Source organism: Perna viridis, chromosome 8 (assembly GCF_037379345.1).
Source record: "Perna viridis isolate PV_CMFRI_1.1 ecotype Kerala chromosome 8, ASM3737934v1, whole genome shotgun sequence".
Taxonomy (NCBI): Eukaryota; Metazoa; Mollusca; class Bivalvia; order Mytilida; family Mytilidae; genus Perna; species Perna viridis.
In genome coordinates this window covers 41917411-41940786 of record NC_142452.1, presented here as the reverse complement: position 1 = coordinate 41940786, position 23376 = coordinate 41917411, and the positions used below count along the sequence as shown (strand labels likewise).

The 23376-nt window shown below is 34.0% G+C and overlaps 3 protein-coding genes across 3 annotated transcripts; 2 read left to right on the top strand and 1 right to left on the bottom strand.

The window, feature by feature from the left end:
• The first annotated feature begins 1584 nt into the window (after window positions 1-1584).
• Window positions 1585-2923, top strand: LOC148610568 (C-type mannose receptor 2-like). The gene has a single exon (XM_088595713.1). It carries the CDS (start codon window positions 1721-1723, stop codon window positions 2840-2842), a length of 1122 nt encoding a protein of 373 aa, XP_088451839.1. The 5' UTR covers window positions 1585-1720; the 3' UTR covers window positions 2843-2923.
• Window positions 2924-5995: 3072 nt separating this feature from the next.
• Window positions 5996-22337, top strand: LOC148610566 (macrophage mannose receptor 1-like). The gene is made up of 2 exons (XM_088543204.1): window positions 5996-7248; window positions 21023-22337. Exons 1-2 carry the CDS (start codon window positions 6123-6125, stop codon window positions 22240-22242), a joined length of 2346 nt encoding a protein of 781 aa, XP_088399330.1. The 5' UTR covers window positions 5996-6122; the 3' UTR covers window positions 22243-22337.
• LOC148610567 (macrophage mannose receptor 1-like) lies at window positions 15369-16986 on the bottom strand. Its single transcript, XM_088595712.1, has one exon. The coding sequence runs from the start codon at window positions 16901-16903 to the stop codon at window positions 15692-15694; it is 1212 nt and encodes a 403-aa protein (XP_088451838.1). The 5' UTR covers window positions 16904-16986; the 3' UTR covers window positions 15369-15691.
• Window positions 22338-23376: the final 1039 nt, after the last annotated feature.

Genomic DNA, 23376 nt, shown 5'->3' with positions numbered 1-23376 from the left:
GGCGATCCCAGATTTGGGGGGGGGGTGCCTCACTTGAACTCAATTTATTTTTCAAATGAAATGGATTATATCACTATCTATTTTACTGCTCAGCAATCATTTAACAAATAATTAATCTAATGAAAAACACCGGTATCACAATCAAATACATGTACTTCGAATTAAATCAATGTAATGACTTGAATATTTGAACTCCATATTCCTACAATCACTTGGACCGGAAGAGAGATGTATAGGCTATATACTTCAGCTCTCTTCGAGGCCAGGTATACCAGCTATAAGGTAAATTACGTGGCGGTTATTCAATAAATTTAACATATTTATAGGAGACCTTAACTTTCACTTGAAATAAACTTCTTTTATACAGTACTTGTAATCGTATGAAATTCATAAAAGAATTACGCCAGGTGAGGCCCATATGTACACCAATGCCCCATTTTTTAGGTGTTTCACGAAATGTTCTTTCAGTCAATGTTGTATTTTCTAGTGATAGCTTTATAGGGTATTTAAAAACAGTCAATGTCAGTTTCCGCTATATAGATGACGTATTATCGTTAAACAATCCTAGTTTCGGGGATTTGTTACACCGTATCTTCCCTCAAAGAACTTGATATAAAGAATACAACAAACACTGTGATGTCAGCCTTATATCTTGACCTACACTTAGAGACCGATGGTAAAGGAAAACTATTAACCAAAATATACGACAAACGAGATGACTTTAATTCCTTTAATGGCAACACCCCTTCAGCACCTACGTATGTAAGTTTTCATTATTATCACAACTCGTACGTTATGCTATAGCTTGATTGTCATAACTACGCAGACGTTTTGTATCGTGCTAGACTTCTTGCAATTAGGATTCTGGAACAGAGTTATGTTGCTATAAGATTGAAGTCATCACCACAGAAGTTCATCATGAACTCGTGGATCGTTTCGGTGTATCCATCTGCACCATAAAGACTGACTTTTTCACGTGTCATAGTTCTCCTTTTCTCCTTCGTCTAGCCTGGACTTGATTTTTTATGAGCACTTCGGCAGGGTGTTTCTAGAAAAGCAGGGGACGGTTACCTTACCGTTGCACCTGGTCCATGCTCCCAGTTTTTAGTGGAGTCCGAGTTCTTTATTTACTTTTGTTACTTTGTATGTAATATTTTGGTTATTTTATGTTCCTTGTTTTGTGTGTCTGTTTTCCATGTCTGGTCTTTGTCTATGGATTACATTCTTTTGATTTCCGCTAGAATCTTCGCCGGTTCCCTTGATTACTCTTTCCTACAAAAACGTACGGTCAAGACGGGCCACAAAGGGGTCCCGTCGGTTCACACTTGGGCGATATTATATAATTTAACAAAGTTTCATGGCACAAATTATCGTAAAACACGGAACAATACAAACTAAAATGTTAGAACAGTTGATTTTGAACTTGATATCAATAAATCATGCGATAGTCAATGTATAATTTATCCTACACAAGGGATCTAACGCTGACAACGAAATGATGAAATTATGTCAAGATCTGGTATCCTGACAAAACATCCCTCCTGATTAGAAACACAATAGACTAGTATATATATATTTATACGACGGTATCATGAGTAACTGATTTGTTTAAAAGTGACAAATAGTATAAGTAAAACATGATCTATTTCCGATTGTCAGTAGGATGAACGCCTTAATTCTCTGAGTAAAGAACCCGACTCTACGTGAAATACTTGCTAAGATGGAGTTTCAGAATGGCGGATACATAGCCGCCCATAGGGCAAACATCGAAAATGTAAGCGATTCGCACATTTACGCAGACCTTACGGACGAGGTAACAAGGCATACAAACACAAACAAGCAGTCATCAAATGTAACTACACAGAAATTAAAAATGATATCGGTTCGCTACTGTGTAATCTGGTTTCTGACAGCTGTGTTATTTTTTTCTGGAATAACAACTGCTGGATTTCTGGCATACATTGATACATTGTTTAAAAATGATGAAAGGTCAGGAAATAGAACAATTTCAGTGATTTCGACCAACGAATTTAATTTTATTGACCATCGTGCGATTTCATTTATGCGTTCGGTCTGTCCTGCGGATTGGTATAGTTACGGGAGCTCCTGTTATAAACTGTACGAAGAGAAGAAAACATGGATTCAAGCACAAGCCTTCTGTGTGAATATTGGCGCAAACTTGATAAGTTTTCACAGCCTCAGTGAATCCGCGTCAGTTATCAATAATTTAACAAGTGGGAAATCTGCACAAAATTATTGGATAGGTTTTAGTGATTTTACAGAGGAAAACAAGTTTATATGGTCTGACAAAAGTCAGACAGACTTCACCATGTGGAATGTTAACGAGCCCAACGATTTCAATAACTTTGAGGATTGCGCTGAAGTGTCAAAACAAACAAAATTATGGAACGATGACAACTGCTACCTCCATAGGGGATTCATTTGTAAGATGAACCTTACCGACAAATGCGGCAATGGTGACTGGCTTCTCTTCGGAGACCACTGTTATTTATTTAAAAAGGGAAGCGTAACTTGGTCTCAAGCAGACAGGGTATGCAATCAAAGGAACTCGAAACTAGTTTCTATAGATTCAGACGAAGAGCATTATTTTGTAACAAGTCAGGCATCAACAATATCTGGTTCTCTGTGGATCGGACTTCGACGAGAAAACAAAAACACCGGGAATTATAGTTGGTCTGATGGAAAAGAAGCTAGACATATTCCTTGGGGATATCCAAAAAGAAATTTGGCGTGTGTTTATTTGGGAAAGCATGGCAACTTTTTAAGTTGGGATTGCATATATAAATTAGAAGGCTATATATGCGAGAAACCTGGACGCTGATATCATTTTATTTAATGATTGTATTTTTCATTTATAAGATTGAGCATGTATATTAAACTGAGAATACAAATTCACAAACTTCCTGTTTGTTCTGATACCTTGCGCGGAACCTCATAAAGATGCTCGAGTTTTATGTTGGAAAAATCATACATTTTTTATGCATATTTTATCACTCAAAAATACACTACTCTCAAATACAGATGAGTTGTAAAGGGTTAATACGTGCGGACATTTCTCGCCCTTTGTTTTACGGTGATGTTCTACACAAAGCACGGAAAGCTGGATACAAAACCCAACTAAATCGTTGAATAGGCTTATTCATAAGGGATAAAGTTATGATATTATCGTCAAATCGTTAAGGATAGCATTTTGGTATTAACATTGATTCGCTCATAGAGTCTTTACAAAAAAATTAAAACACTATATTTAAAAGCATTTTTTTCATGACATGGGTTGTGTCCTTATTGAATGACTTACGATGTACCGTGATTCTCAAACCCGCATGGGAAGAATTGAGATTGATTTTACATATGATGGGAACACAACTTTATGTAGGTGTAAACTGGTCTGGAGATGGCATGTCAGTTAATTGCTAATAGTCCTTAGTTTGTACATATTTAGTTTCTTTATTTCCCCTGTATAACAAGGGAATCAGAATTTTTTAAACTGATTTTTAGGTGTGTTTAATCAATTGTGTGATATTTTTCCACGTGGTCAGATTTGAAAGGGAGAGGGTTGTGATACTGTCAATGTACTTTAACCCCGCCGCATTTTTGTGTCTGTCCCAAAGTCACGAATTTCTGGTTTTTGTATGATGTCTTGTTTCATTTTCATCTTTATTTTTATGTTACTTGAGTATATAGTGACAACTCTTTCGCTATACTTGCGTATATCAATTTTTTTTGGGCCAGATGCAACCTGCCCTGTGGTATGAGGGTAAAAACTTTCCTCATCGTTCATTGAAGACTAATGGGTAGACTTGGGCTGACATTTTCATTCCGATGGGATTGTTGTTTCTTTGACATATACACCATACCTATTCTCGTTATATTAATATATTGCAGGTCGAAAAACCGAGTCAAACAAATTTACAAAATACATATGTGTTTACGCTGTACACTTTTGTAAATGTATTCCACGAAAAGAAATAAATCATTGCACATCCTCTAGACCACTGAAACCATATGGTGGGTGTTTGTTTTTTTATACATCCAGTTTGTACAAAAAATACATATTTTAGTGAATAGGAGAAGTAACCTCTCCTTATCTGTCACTATCGGAAGGGAGACAATAACAACAAAAAGCAAACAAAAACAAAAAACAACAAAAACAACAACAAAAACAACAACAAAAACAAAACAAACACAAAACAAAAATATAAAAAAAAAAACGAACAAACAAAACAAAACAAACAAACTATCAAACAAAATGGAAAAAATGGAACAAAGGCCGATGATAGCATTATTGATTTATAAAGCGGCGCATTACATCGTTTCCCATACAAACAATTGAAACCATTGCCGATTATTGTATATTCAAAATACTAAAACACTGAATATACCATTGGCGGAACCAGAGAATCACTTGAGTTCACGAAGTTATGACATTGAGATGATCAATTGCATTCTATGAATACTTCGATGTTTTGAGATAGATGAAAAAAAATAAATAAACATGCCCTTGAAACTAATGTCAGTGTAAGTTTTTTTCATTGTAATACTTTTGTTCATATCGTTCATCTATTCCTAGAACGTATAAAAGTAAATAAAACAACGTCATATTCACCCAGCCAATCAAAAGACAGAAGACGTCACAGATGACTCGGGGTTATCTTTTAAAGAAACTTGTGGAACGAAAATATTTCCCGGGCTTCTAGGTTAGAGTATATATAAATATAAAACTCATAAAATATTAAACTTATGAAAAATGAAACACTAAAGAACACAATCATCATGAAACGAATATTTTTTATGATCTTTAATGCAATAAACAGAATAGTTAATTTTCTACGATAGACAAGAAAAGTTAAATGTAACATATGCCTGTGCATACAAACTCATGAAGCAAAACAAAAATCATCAAGAAATAATAACGTTTACTCATTACCCTTAATGCAAGAAGTTTTAATGAAAAATTCCATAGAAGTGACAATGTAATGCGAATATAAATCAAACGAAAACCGTGTGCTTTTGATGTATTTTAAATTGGACATCTGATGAAATATCTTGAATAACAAAAGCACAACATTGGATTAAATAAAAACAAAATCAGTTTTAAATATTGTAGATTTCGATATGTTGTACACGTGTTTCAATGAGTAACCTCTCATCAGCAGCATTGAAATCAAATATGTAGGAAGATCATAACCAAAATATTAGATGTATACAAGAAGTACTCAAAACCAAAACTATCGAAAGAGGAAGCCAAATCCATCACCGAGAGGTTCTATCATATGCACCGTAAGGAATAAAGCCTCAGTGGAATTTTTTATTAAAACGTATTTTTAGATTTGGAATACTGCAAGATTTCATCAATTGGGTAGATAAAATATGATATATTTCGGGGTCAGACAAGTCTGACTACTGGGTTGGTGAATACCCTCGGGGACCTCAGGTCCAACAGCAGCGGTATCGATCCAGTGGTTCTTAAATACAAAAAATATAAATTTAAAATATTGTAAATTTCGATATGCTGTACACGTGTTTCAATGAGTAACCTCTCATCAGCACGTGGTTTCTATTTTTTGTTTACATTAAACTGAGCTATTCCCTTTACCTGAACCTTCCTACGATAAAGGTAGTATAATCAGATGAAAATTTTGCATTGGGGAAATGGGGAACTTTTTTATATGATAATTTGTTCTTTTTGGTAAATGATGTAAGAGTCCGTATTATTTTAGAATGTGTTTGCAAAAAAAGAAGATAATTCTGATGGAAATCAAATATTACAGATTTGTTTCATTATGTTGTAGAAATAAAAATGGGCTATACCCTCCGTTGACTAATTTGGAGAAAGATACTGTCAATCATCAAGTATGTATATTGTTTATGAAATGTCAAGATTTGGTATCCTGATCACACTTCCCTTTAAAATTAAACACACAATTTAAAAATTAAACACACAATATAAAAGTAGTTAACAATAATTGTTTATCTATTTAATAGCGACATTAATGATATGAGCAAATTAGGATTTCTTTTAGATTGCTAATATATTAAGAATGCTTGACCAGAGGATCGAATCGAATTTCTCATGAACAAAAGTAATCAAAGTTTCTGAAATGAAGGTACAAAACAACGAGCATATGGCCACGTATACAGCAAACACTGAACATGCTATTGACCCCCACATTTACGCAGACCTGACGGGCGAGGTAACAAGACGCACAAATGAAAATGTGGACTCATCGGATGTAACCACACAGAAATCAAAATTGATACCGGTTCGCTACTGCGTTATCTGCTTTCTCGCTTCTGTGTTTGTTTCTTCTGGTATAACAACTGCTGGATTTCTGGCATACAAAAATACACTGTTTAAAAACTATGATACCTCACAAAATAAAACAATGCCAGTGACTTCGATCAACGAATCTAATTCCATCGAATATCATGCGATTTCATTTATGCGTTCGGTTTGTCCTATTGATTGGTTTAGTTACGATAGCTCCTGTTATAATCTGTACGAAGAGAAGAAAACTTGGATTCAAGCACAAGCCTTCTGTGTGAATATTGGCGCAAACTTGTTAAGTATTCACAGCTTCAGTGAATCCGCGTCGGTAATCAATAATTTAACAGGTGAGAAATCTGGACGAGCTTATTGGATAGGTTTTACTGATTTTAAGGAAGAAAACAGGTTTAAATGGTCTGACAAAAGTCAGACAGATTTCACCATGTGGAATGTTAACGAGCCCAACGATTTCAATAACTTTGAGGATTGCGCTGAAATATCAAAAAGAACATTTGCATGGAATGACAATAACTGCTACATCCATCATGGATTCATTTGTAAAATGAACCTTACCGATAAATGTGGCAATGGTAACTGGCTGCTCTTCAAAGACCGCTGTTATTTGTTCAAAAAGATAAGCGGAACTTGGATTGAAGCAAACAGGATATGCAACCAAAGGAACTCAAAATTAATTTCCATAAATTCAGACGAAGAGCATTATTTTGTGACTAGTCAGGCATCAATAATATCTGGTTCTCTTTGGATCGGACTTCGACGAGAAAACTCGAACTCTGGAAATTATGTTTGGTCTGATGGAAAAAATGCTAAAAAAATTCCTTGGGGCCGATACCCTCCAAGTGAGGAAGAGTGTGTGTATTTGAAACAGGATGGCAACGGCAATTTCTTGAGTTTTAAATGTACAGAAGAATTAGATGGCTTTATATGCGAGAAACCTGGACGCTGATATTTTGTTTCAGATAATATACCATACGTTTAAGGTCGGGCATACCTATTACTTTGTCGGTGCACACAAACTGTGCAAATGTCTGGCTTGTTCTGATATCGTTAGGAACGGAATGGGCATACACTCATAAAGATTGTCGAGTGTCATGTTTTAGGTTTAAAGTACTAATAACAACATTTGTTTTTTATTTGTCATGAATATGAATCAAATCGTATAAAAAACACCCCGCTGTTTATTTAAACTTTTCAACCATTTTGTCAATATTGCCGAGAAAGGAGAAACTGTAGCTGATATAATCATTTGTAGTGTATAGATACTTAATCTGAATTTTGATTTGTAAAAAAAATGTTAATTGAAACTGTTGCAAAATATCATGTCAACATTGTGATATGAATATTGTCAAAAACGAGCTACATTTCTTGGAAGAACGCACCCTATATAATAGTGTAATAAGATAGTTTTAAGGAGGTAGACCTAGGATAAGGGACACAACTATTGCAAATCATTGAAACGTTTGTATTTAGGATTTTACATCAATCTCGTGTAGGCATCAAAGTAACTTGGACTGATTTTATTCTGTTTCAAATGAAAGCTTAATAGGCTCAAGTGTAATTGAAAATGATAAAAACATACCTTACCTAGGTCTACCTTCTTAAAAGCTTTAATTTGTTCTTGCAATACACAGCATTGCAATTTCAAAATTTAGAAATGGTAATCATCTGGATTATACATGTACCAAGTTAGGACATAAATTTTATAAAGTCATTATTTAAAAGTTACTTTGTTTAAGAACCAGTCCATATAAAATTCAGACACTGCCAATGGTAGAGCTGATTCATGGTGCAGAGAAAAACCACCAAACAAGCGATGCTTATTCGGTCTACATGTGCTATATTTTTAAGCAACGATAGTGGTTTCTGTATTTAGATCTGTATTTTTTTTTATAGAAAAGACATGCAATCAACTTGCACTAAAAACAATGAAATCAAGCCAAAATCAAGAAAAATAACTTTCAAAGTGCCAATGTCATGCACAATCTATATATTTTTTTTCATAAAAGTTCAAGAACCAAATAAGATACTTAGACCGATTTGTGGGCCGTAACCGTTAAGGAATGCGAAATAAAAAGATTTTGTGGGTTTTTGATATGCATAAATCACCCCATGTCTAATTTTAATGGAGACTGCTACTTAATACCAGAAAAAAAACATGCTATTGCTAACTGAAAAGAGCAGTACATCTATAAAATATTCCACTTTGTATACATTGAAATGGATTATTCCTTTTTGTGCAGCTGTTCACTTTTTTTTTAATTATGTGTTATATAAGATTACAAGTAATTTATCATTTTTATTCTTTGCATGTATTTGTATCCTAGTTGCATGCTTTGTGTGTCCTCAGTGGTCTTTTACATAGGACAAATATTTATCAACAATATATCATATATAGATTGTATTTCTTTGATGCAGACTGTTGGCTGGATCTTGGATGCAGAAAGAAAGGTTTATTATCTAACTGCTAATTAAAAAGCTTTAAATATCCGTAAACACCTATGAAACGATTTGTTAAAATAAGATTTGAAAACATCAAATGGAAAATATTGTATCAAACAGGAATATTAAAGGATATATTATGAAATGAGATATTATTATTACATGTATACAGCATTTGCATACCGCATTATGTAACAAGAACATAAATAATTACCCTAAGCGCTTGACATGATACAAATACAAACTAAACTATAGAAAAAAAGGACTCATACAAAAGGAAAATCCATAATAAACAGATGTACAATATAAATATAGCAATGACAAAGAATTTAAAATAGCAAGAGTAAATTTCAATGGAACCAAGAAATTGCCTTAAATCTCATGTATATACACACAAAAATGTAATTAAAAAGTTTACAAAGCTATTAAGAAAGAATAATATTTTGAAAGGGAACATCAGTAGAAAAAGTTATAAAGTGAAAGAAAGATATATGAAATCTGAAAGTATGTCCGTATATTGACAAAAATTAACACTAAAACTAAAATTATATGAAATGCCAATTGAATAAACGACATTAAACATTTATAAAATGTCAGCAAAAGCGATTCTAAAAAATTAGTTTCATTACGCAGGTATGGTGGTAAGTTGTTCCAACGAGTAGGTGCAGCTATGTCGCTAAGTCTTTCACCATAGCATTTTGTACGAATGTCATTTGGAAGCCGTAAAAGTGTTTCATTTCCGGTTTGTACAAAATAACTAGATCCTGCAATTATTTCGGCGCTTTGTCTTGCATTGCTTTGAACGCATACATCAAAAGTTTGTATTGACAACAGTATTGAACTGGTAACCAATGGAATGAGATAGAAACTGGCATGATTGATTTATACTTATTGTCCGTGATTTTAATCTTGCAGCTGCATTCAGAACTCGTTGGAGTTTTGATGTTATACAATTGTTTGGTCCGTAGAGAAAGCATGGCCGAAGTCCAGTCGAGAAGTAATGAATGAACACACGAGAGTCATGCAGGCATCATCTGTAATACAAGATCTTATACGGCCGATATTACGGATTTTATGAAAACATGACTTTGTTACAGAAGATGCTTGTTGGTCCAAGTATCAGTTATTACCGTTCCATCAAATGAAAACTGGAAATTACTGAGCATATTGCATTGGTAAAAAGACGATCAGTTCTGTCGTCTTGGTTGAATTAAAGCATGCTGGTACTCATCCATGCACTGATGTCCGATAAAACGTTCTCAAGACGAGATCAAAGCGAGATAGGACCTGTCCCCGAGAGGTTTAATTATCTTCTAATAAACTTGAGTATCGTCGGCATATGAGTGATATTACATATATTGTCGTCTGCAAATTTCACTGCCTGGTTTTGCGAACATGCAGAAAAGCCTAGGTCCTAATACAGAGCCCTGAAGTACACAGAAAATAAGTTTGACGTCGTCCGATAGCACCGATACAATGGAAAGGCACTGGATTATGTCTGTTAAATAATATTGTAACCATCAGAGTGCATCACCTGTTATTTCATAGGAGAATTCTAAACGACCGGAAAGGATTGTATGATCTATTGTGTCAAAAGCTAAGTGGAGTATAAGCAAGACTATTCTTGTCTAATTTATAATGCACTCGCAATATCGTTGTGGACTTTCAAGAGAGCGGTTTTCGTGGAACGATATGCCGATTGTGTATGATAGTGACGACAATGAAAACTAATGTGATTTACCAAATGTAAAGAGACGACCTTTCCGAGAATTTTTATATAAATGGTAAATGTGATACTGGTTGGTCATTCTTGAATCCTTTCTTGCCTAGATGAATTTTTCAAAAGTGGCCTCACTACTGCTTGTTTAAATGGTACTGGAACCAACGTTTCGGATAACTATCTGTTTACAATTGTTGTTATAGCTGGTAACAAGAGTTACTTCTCGTTATTTCGGAGGTTTTGATATTTCTAGAGATGCAAACACTGCTAAATGATTTATGTCTGTCCGTCCGTTCCTTTGTCTTTCACATATGATGCCATGAGTAACATATTGCTTAGATTTGAAACTGCATTTACACTTTGAATGCCGAGTTATATACCTGCACTTCACTTGAAGTTTTGAGTTTTGATACATTTTGTACTAATTACAAAAACAAAATTTGTTCCTCATATCTTAAATTATCTGAATTCATTTTAAAACTTGATTGCCGATCATATGCCGAAGAAAGATAACATCTCAAGAACCACAACTTCCTGAGTTAAGTGTTTTTTTTTATTTTTATATTTTGATTACATGTATTTAGATTTAATCTCTGTAGTTTTATATTGATGGCTTGGTGAATCATTGTACTTATATGGTCTGTGGTTGACAAAAGGTATAACCTTGAGACCGTATTGTGTTTGCGTGACTGTCACTGCTCTCCCCTGTAAAGTGATTTCCGTCGAAATAGATATATTTCTGGAAACTTGAGGACAAAAATATCCACATTGAAAGTATATCGTACTTTCACATCCACATTGCCATATGCATTGTATCTTTAAGGAAGATCAAGGATTTGAAAATTGATAAAAGAGAACACAATCTTAGACCAACCACCAGGCAGAGAAAAAAAAATAACACAATGCAGGAACAACGACCAGACAAAAAAAAAAAAAAAACACACACACAACAGAAAACATAAAATAATATAACACGTAGAAATAAACAAAATTAAACTCCAATAAAACACTAAAAACTGGGAGTCTGTTCACCGGTATGGTAAGCGTCATCTGTTTTTCAAGAAACACCCACCAAATTGCTCATATGTTACGTCCGTTGTTAACGATAGAGTGACGGAAAACCATGACGGTGACAAATTGGTTCTTATGGTACAGCTTGATACACCATGACGACCCACGAGTTTATGATGAAGACCATAATACTTTTGTAGTGATGACTTTAGTTTTGTAGCGACATAACACTGTTCAAGAAGCCTTATTGTCAAAGGTCTAGTACGGTACTATCAGAGCGTGTTGTCTTAGCAAACTTAGGAAAAATGCGTGATATGCTGGTGCTGTAGGGGTGTTTGAAGCGTATGACGGAAAGTTTATGATATGAAAATTAAATGTCATTGCTTCTTAAGTCATGATGTTTTCCTTTCAATCGATCTCTAAAAGAAAGACAAGATATGAGGTAGACCAGAGTGTCTGTAGTAACCTTTGATCAAATCCTTTGGGGGTAGATGTTGGGGCAAATATTAGAATTCCCGAAACTAGGAATGTTGAAAGTCAATACATCATCTACATAGTGGAAACAGGGATGAAAGAATCTGGCTGAACAATGTTCCTTCTTTTGGATAGGATCAACTATTAAGTCAGCCTCATAAGAGTAAAGGAATAGGTAGCGAGTAGTGGAGCACAATTTGTTCCAATTGAAATGCCGATCATTTAATACAAAACACGTCCACCACATTTGACAAATATTTTATAAATACAAATTCCAGTAATTTGATATCTTCTTCGTTAAATCGGTATATTTAGACGATGATTTGGATTCGTTTTTACGAAGTACGAAGAATCTTTGATTTTAAGGGGGCTAGCTTGGTCATGGTTTAGTATGAAATAAAAAGGCCAGACCCAGTTTTTTCATTGAAAAAAAGCAGAACAGGCCAAAAAGAAAAAAAACAAATAGTAATGATATACCATTTTTCATAGGCTTCAATGCTTATTTTACCCAGCTCAGTGTGTTATGGAGCTTGCTATTCATCTCACTTTAAATTTACTAATTTACTAAACCTGAAGTGTAGTATTACTTCGAAAGGGAGGACTCCGATACTTTATTGATAGGGTGTGCCGGTTGAATTCATTAATCTCACCCTATTCATATATTTTCTTTTTTTGATAGAAATGTAGACCTTTTCATTTATTTGTGAGAAAAAAAAGAGACCTTATCACATAAATATAATGAGTGTTCCCTCGATCACGATACACTAAGACGTGTGATAACAATATTCATCAAACATTTATTCTAAAGTTGCAAACGTAATTACTACAGAGGACAATGAGACAGTGAGAGGACAATGATTTTGTTTTACTTGTTATATAATTAGTAATGTAAACTTTATTGATTTATCTCATATTAATGTTTGTTTTTCCCCACTTATATTCACATATTTGCAAGCTGGAAAAAGGTACATATATTCAGCTGCATATCTCTACTACTTATTGGGAAATTGTCCTTCAGCAGAAAACATGGTCAGTGTTTTGCCGAATGAATTGCTGAGCAGCCCAGTTGTGTACTTCAATTGCAAACACACTTATAAATGTCATAATTATAGAATATTTGATTTATCACATCCATATATAACACCTTTTTGTTAGAATTCAAACGTCTGTATCCTTTAATTATTCCTCTTTAACTTACGTTTATTTAATAAGCCTTATGTTTTGTTAAAATAGTTGTGTAGCCGTTTGAACTGCATAAAACTTTGGTAATTTGGAACAGATTGTAGTGTTCTAAAGCTTAAGGAGGAATTATAAACTGCTATTTCAACACGAAGCTACTCAGTGCTATTCCATTTCAACGAGGCTTTCATGTTACAGAAAAGTTATTTTGAAGTGTAGCGAAAATGGGCGAGAAGTTCCGATTGCCACTTGTTGAAGGAGGAATTAGTCATGTCAGGATGTAGGTGGGATTTAGTTATAGGCCCATTGTCTCAAACATGATAAAAAATAAATAAAATTAAAATGTTACATAGTTTTCAAACAGTTTTCCTCTTTTCATCCTTATCAAGACCTAATCAAATATGACAAAATGCACTTTTTCTAAGTTATTTTACTGGGGTATTTTCAAGTATATTAAGTGTTTCTACAATCTAATATAATATTTTTTTCAGGGTGTTATAGGATCGTTAATGGGTGGCGAAATTTGAATCTTCAGCATGGGGTCATGAGGTTGAACAAGGACCAAAAAAACTCAGGAATAAATGGTGCATTATCCCTGGTAATATCGTGGTACTTATTTCCATATTAAAATGTCGGTCGTATGTTTGCGTGATATTTTTTTCAGTTTCAGTTTTCAAAAAGAAAATTAATAAATTTAACTAGACACAAGGATTTAAGTACCATTCTGTGTAAGAATTAGGAAATGGATGGCACATTATATTTCTGAATTTGGTCTTTTTTGCCTCAAACATATTCAATACATCTAGAAAACAACTGAAAAGCTATGTAAATTTACCCTGAAGCATATATTTTTTGATTGGTCATTTTTTCATCGTGCATTTCAACTAAATTTGACCAATTAATACAATGTATCTTAGAAAGGCAAATTTTACAAAAACTTTGTTGGTTGTTTCTGGAGGTTATCGGGTATAAATATTTGGTTAATGCAATAAAATCTCTGTGTTTTTCCCCTGCATGTGCCACACCTCATATAAATTTAACCGATTGTTAGGCGGGGAAGTGATTAATTAAGTATGTTTTCTCTTTTTAAATCCTACTAGAAATATGCCATCAGCTAAGAAACGAAAACAGAAAAAAAGGAGTACATTTATCTAGTATGAACTTAATTTGATTAAGTGATGGTAGATTTGTTTTCTATCCTACATAATTTTTTTATTTACGTTTTAAATCTATCCATGGGTTGTTTGTATGCAGGGGACGGATGTGGTGGAAAATCCATATAGAAAATAAGTTTATATGACTATTGTATAGTTTCCAAAACGTGAATATTTATTGACCGACTATAACTCAGACAGTTTTCCTAAAAATAGTTCTAACTCAATTAAAATTATTGTTATGAAACATAAAAAAAAGCATATTAATATTGTCAACATTTTCGTGTGTTCATAATATACAAGGAAATTTGTTTCTGACAGTTAAGTCCTTTGCGATTTTGACAGACGGAGGAAACCAGTCCTCAAACTTTCTGATTAAAATCAAACTTTCTTTTTTTTTGTTTCTTTTAGAATAAATATCATCACACCTATTTTCAATAGCGACTAGTCATCGATTGATATAACCTATGTTTGAACCTGCGTAACAGACTCCTGAATCAGGGTATGAGGAAATGCGTCTCAAAAAGTTTATTACTCAATTCTATTTTTAGATATCAGTCCTTGGTTGAAAAATACTCAATTTCTTCTTAAATTATGAGTACTGATTGTTTTTTTTTGTAAATTGTTCTTTGTGCTGATATGACACAATAACATGCAAATGCTATTTTAATCACCTGTGGTATATTCAAGCCAAAATAAGAGAGGGAGGTTTAGCGCTTATCCGTTCGTCCGTCTGTCCAAATTTTATTGCAATTGTCTCCGCTCTCAATGAACATATCATTTCAAATGTGGTATGTAATATGTGGTAGGTGCTATGTGCTATATGTAGATGTGTCATATGTTATAAGCAATTTAGATTATGGTCCGATATCAATTTAAAGTGTCGTAAGATTGATATACGGGTGCGTAAATGGTGTGCGTGGAAAGTCATGTTCTCAACAGTACCTAAGTGGGCCATAATATTTCATTTCTTGTGGTTTAGAATCGCCTCTTGTTAATTGGTTTTTCTTTATTCCTTTTTTTTTGTTATTTTAGGCGTCTGTCTGGACATCTATTGTGCATGTTTTTGTTTTTGATGTCTAGATTTGGGTTTGCTGACTGTCTTTGATCATTTTGTCAAACTATTGCCCTAAATTAATGATTGTTCATTACAACGGTTTAAAATGTACCATTGCGATTTGGCAGTTGATATATTGTGCTATGGGACTTGTCCTTTTAATTTAATGTTTTATCAGTTATCCTTTGCCTTTAGATTTCCCCATAATGACACAGTGGATGTCAGTAGAACTATTGTGTTAAGAAAAACAAGTAAATAATATTATTCATATGTGAACTTTGAGAGAAAATGCATAATCTCTGGCAATCAACCCATCTGAAAACAAACCTAAATACTTATATATAACAATGTCAAAATATGTGTTTCTCACATATGTATCCATTCACTTCATCCGTGCATTGAGCACTTAAGAAGTTGCCATGACCTCCCAAAAAAACACAGTTGTTGTTTTCAATCGGATGGCCTTGTCCCCATGGAATATTTTCTGTATCAGCAATCTGCCCATCAGCCCACGTATACATTCCGGCAATATTTTCAAGTCCAATCCAGCTGTGTCCAGATAATGTCGTCAATGCTCGATCTATGATAAAAGAATGTTTGCTGATCGAATCTACTGTAGTGAGATTCGAGCCGTTTTCCTCGCACCATCTTTGTGCTTCTTCCCGAGTTTTATTCTCTTTACCAAAAAAGTAACAGTGGTCGTCGAAGAGTAGCCAGTCGCCATCGCCACATTTGTCAGTAAGATAAATCTTACAAATAAATCCTCGTGGAAGGTAGCAGTTGGCGTCGTTCCATAGATTTTCTTCGGAAACTTCTGTGCAATCCTCCAGCTTATTATAATTATTCGGTTCCTTTTTACCCCAACGAGTCCAACCTGACAAACTTCCGTCGGACCAGACGAAGTTGTTTTCCTCCTCTAAATCATTTAATCCAATCCAATATCTTTGCCTTGATCCACTCATCGAAAACATGATATAACTGTTTAAAGCATTCGCTTCCATGTCATTGGGAATACTGATCAAGTCGGCACCGATATTTCGACAATAATCACTTGATTGGAACCATGTCTTCTTGTCTTCAAATAAATAATAACAAGATTTATCCAAAATGTTATGAAACCAAGGAACAGGACATGTCGATCTCATGAACGAAATGGTGTGGTCTCCATAAGCGACTGATTCTCTGGATTGTGTTGGTAAAGTTTTGTGTGGGCATGTTTGATTACTTTCGGTATTTCTCAAAAGGAGAAAACAGACTGCGGTGAGTCCGGATGAGAGAAACATCCCCATGAGAACCACAAAGGCACAGAAACGTAATTGAATAACTTTATAATTCGGTCTCCTTGTACTGGTCGAAATAGTTTGCGTCTGCTCAGAAAAGTTAAAATGTTCAGACAATTGTCCTTTTTTCTCGCTCATCAGATCCGAGTATATATGGGATTGATCCAAGTTTCCCTCCTCGTATTTAGTATAAAATGACATACTCTCGTCATTCAAAAACTCATGTCCAACAGTGCCCATTTTTTCACTTATAGCAAAACTTGCTAGATCTTTAGTGTACATTTCGTTTTACCCCTCACATCTTTGCCATCAACATGAAATATGTCTGAATGATGAGTACCGAGAAACTTATATCAGGAAACCAGTCATTGATATGAATGTATTGTTGTCAGTTCTTGTTAATAGTTACATACATTAAATTTGTACCACGTAACTTAAAATAGTCGTAGGATGATTGCTAATATATCCAGATAAAAACATTTAGGTATCAGTTTCTATGAGAATAAGGAAGTTGATAAAGTATGGTCAGATTAAAACCAAATATCATGCAGAGGAGGTTTACTTGCTATTTCAAATATTTCTCACAACCAGCACTTAACATATCTCTTGATGCAAATTAAAACAATACAAAAACAGCATTGTTGATTTGTAGTGCTCATGTCTCGTGATCTAGCTCAACGATGTTCCATCTTTTGTATTAAGTTAGCCTCATTAGAGTGAAGGAATAGGTCAACAAGCAGAGGACCACAATTTTTTCCAATTAGAGTGGCGACCGTTTGTTGAAAAACGCGTCCGCCGCACTGGACAAATATGTTGTCGGTGAAAACATTTCACCATTTTGAAAACAACTTCTTCTGAATATTTGGAAGATGATTCTCTACCAAGAACTATATATTTGTATCTAGGTGAACCGTCTCTTTTAGAGTAACAACGATGTATAATTTTTTTGAGTCGGGATTTTAACTGAATATGGGGAATAGAAATATAAATAGTTGAAAAATCTATTGCCTTCAGATAATAATGTTGAATTGAGGGTTTCCAGACGATCTTTCAATTTTTGAAGGAGTCACATTGCCCTTATACCACTACGGGAGAAATAATTATGGTTGTAAGACTGGAGACTTTGATAGCTGTGAGTATAGAAATTAAAAGTTTTGAAAAAGGTTTGATTGTAGATCCAGTTATGTAGCGTTGTTTGTATGGATTCTTGCGGAGTTAAGTAATGCAGTACATAGATGGTAGATCACAATTATCGTCAGAGCTGGAAAAGGTTGTGAGGTCTTTAATTTTGATATATAAATAGTTGAAAAATCTATTGCCTTCAGATAATAATGTTGAATTGAGGGTTTCCAGACGATCTTTCAATTTTTGAAGGAGTCACATTGCCCTTATACCACTACGGGAGAAATAATTATGGTTGTAAGACTGGAGACTTTGATAGCTGTGAGTATAGAAATTAAAAGTTTTGAAAAAGGTTTGGTTGCAGATCCAGTTATGTAGCGTTGTTTGTATGGATTCTTGCGGAGTTAAGTAATGCAGTACATAGATGGTAGATCACAATTATCGTCAGAGCTGGTAAAGGTTGTGAGGTCTTTAATTTTGAAACATGAAAGTTTTAAGTAGATCAATGAATGCCAATGCTACATCAGTTTTCAAAGGCCCCGATGTGGCAAAACATTGTCTATTATATATAACAAGTATGTTGTCGTAATAGCAGACAGAGCCCAAAACAACATTGTTTCTGTCTGCAAAACGTTTTACATCCAGTGTTTATTATCAGAGGTAGACGTAGAAAATAATAGCAGTAATATGACTTATATTGCTACTACACTCTCCAAATAAGAGATAGTGGAAAACCATACATCTGTGATATCCACATGTGGTCTCTCTACCAAATACGATGATTGTGATCTACCATCTATGTACTGCATTAATTAACTCCGCAAGAATCCATACAAACAACGCTACATAACTGGATCTGCAAAATGTACGACCAAACCTTTTTCAAAACTTTTAATTTCTATACTCGCAGCCATCAAAGTGGGTCTCCAGTCTTACAACCACACTTATTACTCACGTAGTGGTCTAAGGTCAATGTGAATCCTTCAAAAATTGAATGATCGTCTGGAAACCCTCAATTCAACATTATTATATGAAGGGAATAGCATAAGACCTATGCCTTTTTCAACTATTAATATTTCTATTCCCGATATTCAGTTAAAATCCCGACTCAAAAACATTATACTTCGTTGTTACTCCAAAAAAGACGGTACACCTAGATACAAATATGTAGTTCTTGGTAGAGATTCCTCATACTTTGTAAAAAATAATTAAATCCAAATCATCTTCCAGATATACAGAAGAAGTTGTTTTCAAAATGCTGAAATTTTTTTACCGACAACATATTTGTCCAGTGTGGCGGACGCGTTTTTCAACAAACGGTCGGCATTCTAATTGGAACAAATTGTGGTCCTGCTTGTTGATTTACTCCTTCACTCTAACTTTATAGCTGATCTGATACAAAAGATGGAACATCGTTTAGCTAGATCTATTGATCTCAATCTCAGTTTCCGCTATATATATGACGTACAATCTTTAAAAAATCCACACTCTGGGATTTCTTGGGAATGATTTTTCATTACGACCAACATATCGTTTAAAAGAGAATTAATTGACGTTTAATTAAAATTTTGAGGTGTCTTCCGGTCATTCCCATGTGTATTTTGGTGTACGTATTCCGGTCTTTCGAGTTATCCTTTATAAAATGATATGTAAATCAGTTGTAATTGTAACCCGACGAATAATTTGCGGTACATTTATCATCTATAATTTATGTTCTTATGAAAAGTATTTTTTTAATGTTTAGATAGTGTACAGTGGGGAAAACAGGTAGTCTTACAGTGCATATGATTATATCGGACAAAGATTAACTCGTCCCATACATGATTGGTTCTAACAGAATGGTTTTCAATGCGTTTAATACGTCATGCTATGTTTATTTGATTCAAAATCAATTAAATAGATTGCAAGACCAGAACTATGAATGGCTAAAAAACATTCTGATAGAAGTGACGATATTTATCGACACGATAGTGGATGATTGTGCAAGTGCGGAGGCGCTGTTTTTCTTTTAATACATCGATGGATAAGATTTTTTTTGTTGAAAAAAGTCATTTTAAGGTAAAAAATGCCAAAAAAGAGACAAATTTTGGCTAAAAAACAACTAATTCGGGCTGAAAAATGACTAAAAATGACAACATTTAGTGAATTTCATAAAAAAATAGTCATTCTTAAGGACAAATATGCCAAAAAGAGACAAATTATGGCAAAAAAATGACTAAAAATGACAAAAGTTGGTCAATTTTTTTTAAAAAGTCATTTTTAAGGTCAAAAATGCCAAAAAAGAGAGAAATCATGGCTAAAAACGTCTAATTTTGCCTAAAAAATGACTACAAATGACAAAATTTAATCAAATTTCTTTCTTCAAAAAAGTCATTTTTGAGGTCAAAAATGAGACAAATTTTGGCTAAAAATGACTAATTTTTACTAAAAAAGGACTAATTTTGCCCAAAAAAATGAACAAAAATGACAAAATTTAACCAAATTTTTTTTCTTCAAAAAGTTATTTTTGAGGTGAAAAATGCCAAAAAAGAGACAAACTTTGGCTGAAAACGACTAATTTGGGCTGAAAAATGATTAAAAATGACAAAATTTAGTGAATTTTTTTCATAAAAAAATAGTCATTTTTAAGGACAAATACGGCAAAAAGAGATAAATTATGGATAAAAAATGACTAATTTTGGCTAAAAAACGACTAATTTGGGCTGAAAAATGACAAAATTTAGTCAATTTGTTTTTAAAGAAAGTCATTTTTTAAGGTCAAAAATGCCCAAAAAAAGAGACAAATTTTGTCTAAAAAACAACTATTTTGGGCTGAAAAATGACTAAAAATGACAAAAGTTAATCAATTTTTTTTTCCAAAAAAGTCATTTTTATGGTCAAAAATGCCAAAAAAAAAAAGAGAAAAATTTTGGCAAAAAAACGACAAATTTGGGCTGCAAAAATGACTAAAAATGACAAAGTTAAGTACTGGTTGCAGCAAATATTTGAAATAGCAAGTAAACCTCCTCTGCATGATATTTGGTTTTAAACTGACCATGCTTTATCAACTTCCTTATTCTCATAGAAACTGATACCTAAATGTTTTTATCTGGATATATTAGCAATCATCCTACGACTATTTTAAGTTACGTGGTACAAATTTAATGTATGTAACTATTAACAAGAACTGACAACAATACATTCATATCAATGACTGGTTTCCTGATATAAGTTTCTCGGTACTCAGGCCAGAAACATCATTCAGACATATTTCATGTTGATGGCAAAGATGTGAGGGGTAAAACGAAATGTACACTAAAGATCTAGCAAGTTTTGCTATAAGTGAAAAAATGGGCACTGTTGGACATGAGTTTTTGAATGACGAGAGTATGTCATTTTATACTAAATACGAGGAGGGAAACTTGGATCAATCCCATATATACTCGGATCTGATGAGCGAGAAAAAAGGACAATTGTCTGAACATTTTAACTTTTCTGAGCAGACGCAAACTATTTCGACCAGTACAAGGAGACCGAATTATAAAGTTATTCAATTACGTTTCTGTGCCTTTGTGGTTCTCATGGGGATGTTTCTCTCATCCGGACTCACCGCAGTCTGTTTTCTCCTTTTGAGTAATACCGAAAGTAATCAAACATGTCCACACAAAATTTCACCAACACAATCCAGAGAATCAGTCGCTTATGGAGACCACACCATTTCGTTCATGAGATCGACATGTCCTGTTCCTTGGTTTCATAACATTTTGGATAAATCTTGCTATCATTTATTTGAAGACAAGAAGACATGGTTCCAATCAAGTGATTATTGTCGAAATATCGGTGCCGACTTGATCAGTATTCCCAATGACATGGAAGCGAATGCTTTAAACAGTTATATCAATTTTTCGATGAGTGGATCAAGGCAAAGATATTGGATTGGATTAAATGATTTAGAGAAGGAAAACAACTTCGTCTGGTCCGACGGAAGTATGTCAGGTTGGACTCAGTGGGGTAAAAAAGAACCGAATAATTATAATGAGCTGGAGGATTGCACAGAAGTTTCCGAAGAAAATCTATGGAACGACGCCAACTGCTACCTTTCACGAGTATTTATTTGTAAGATTTATCTTACTGACAAATGTGGCGATGGCGACTGGCTACTCTTCGACGACCACTGTTACTTTTTTGGTAAAGAGAATAAAATTCGAGAAGAAGCAAAAAAATGGTGCGAGGAAAACGGCTCGAATCTCACTACAGTAGATTCGATCAGCAAACATTCTTTTATCATAGATCGAGCATTGACGACATTATCTGGACACAGCTGGATTGGACTTGAAAATATTGCCGGAATATATACGTGGGCTGATGGGCAGATTGCTGATACAGAAAATATTCCATGGGGACAAGGCCATCCGATTGAAAACAACAACTGTGTTTTTTTGGGAGGTCATGGCAACTTCTTAAGTGCTCAATGCACGGATGAAGTGAATGGATACATATGTGAGAAACGCATATTTTGACATTGTTATATATAAGTATTTAGGTTTGTTTTCAGATGGGTCGATTGCTCAGAGATTATGCATTTTATCTCAAAGTTAACATATGAACACTATTATTTATTTGTTTTTCTTCACACAATAGTTGTACCGACATCCACTGTGTCATTATGGGGAAATCTAAAGGCAAGGGATAACTGATAAAAAACATTAAAATTAAAAGGACAAGTCCCATAGCACAATATATCAAATTCAAAATCGCATCAGTGCATTTTACACCGTTGTAATGAAGAGCCATCAATAAGTTTAACATAATGATCAGGAACAGTCGGCACACCCAAAAATAGACATCAAAAACATGCACAATAGATGTCCAGGCAGACGACTAAAATAAAAAAAAAAACAGGAGTAAAGAAAACTAATCTCATTTGTTCACTTTCTTTATTATTGTCATTATTATTATCATCTTTATACAGCTGTTTGTTGTATGAAAAGTAGCAAGTGACTTTAACAAAAGGCGATTCTTAAACACAAGAAAAGGAACATTATGGCCCACTGAGGACCTGTTGAGAACATGACGTTGCACGCACACCATTCACGCACCCGTACATCAATATACAGTAATCTTAATTGCTTATAACATATGACACATCTGCATATAGCACATAGCACATACCACATACCACATATAACATACCACATTTGAAATATATATGTTCATTGAAAGCGGAGACAATTGCAACAAAATTTGGACAGCCGGACGAATGGATAAGGTGATTCCTACATATCATTCAATCGTTAAGTGGGGCACAATATATTTGCTTTCTGTGTAATGGTTTTTCGCCAGAAAAGCATTGAGCTGACTTTTACCTTTTTCTTTTAGATTTTTCACTGATTAATTCAGCTTACAAGTTGATATCAATTGTTTAATCTATATTGATATCAATTGTTTAATCTATATTTTTACGACGAACATGAACATTACAGAAGTAATATCATAATCCTTCAATAAATATACAGCGAAATGTCGCCAACTCAACCCCTTTTGGACTATAAATTTGGTATGGTTTGGGCACAATCAATTAAGCATCAGTGTTTTAAGTATTTTGAAATTTGTAATAATGCGAATTTTGGTAAATACGATAATAAAATCTGATA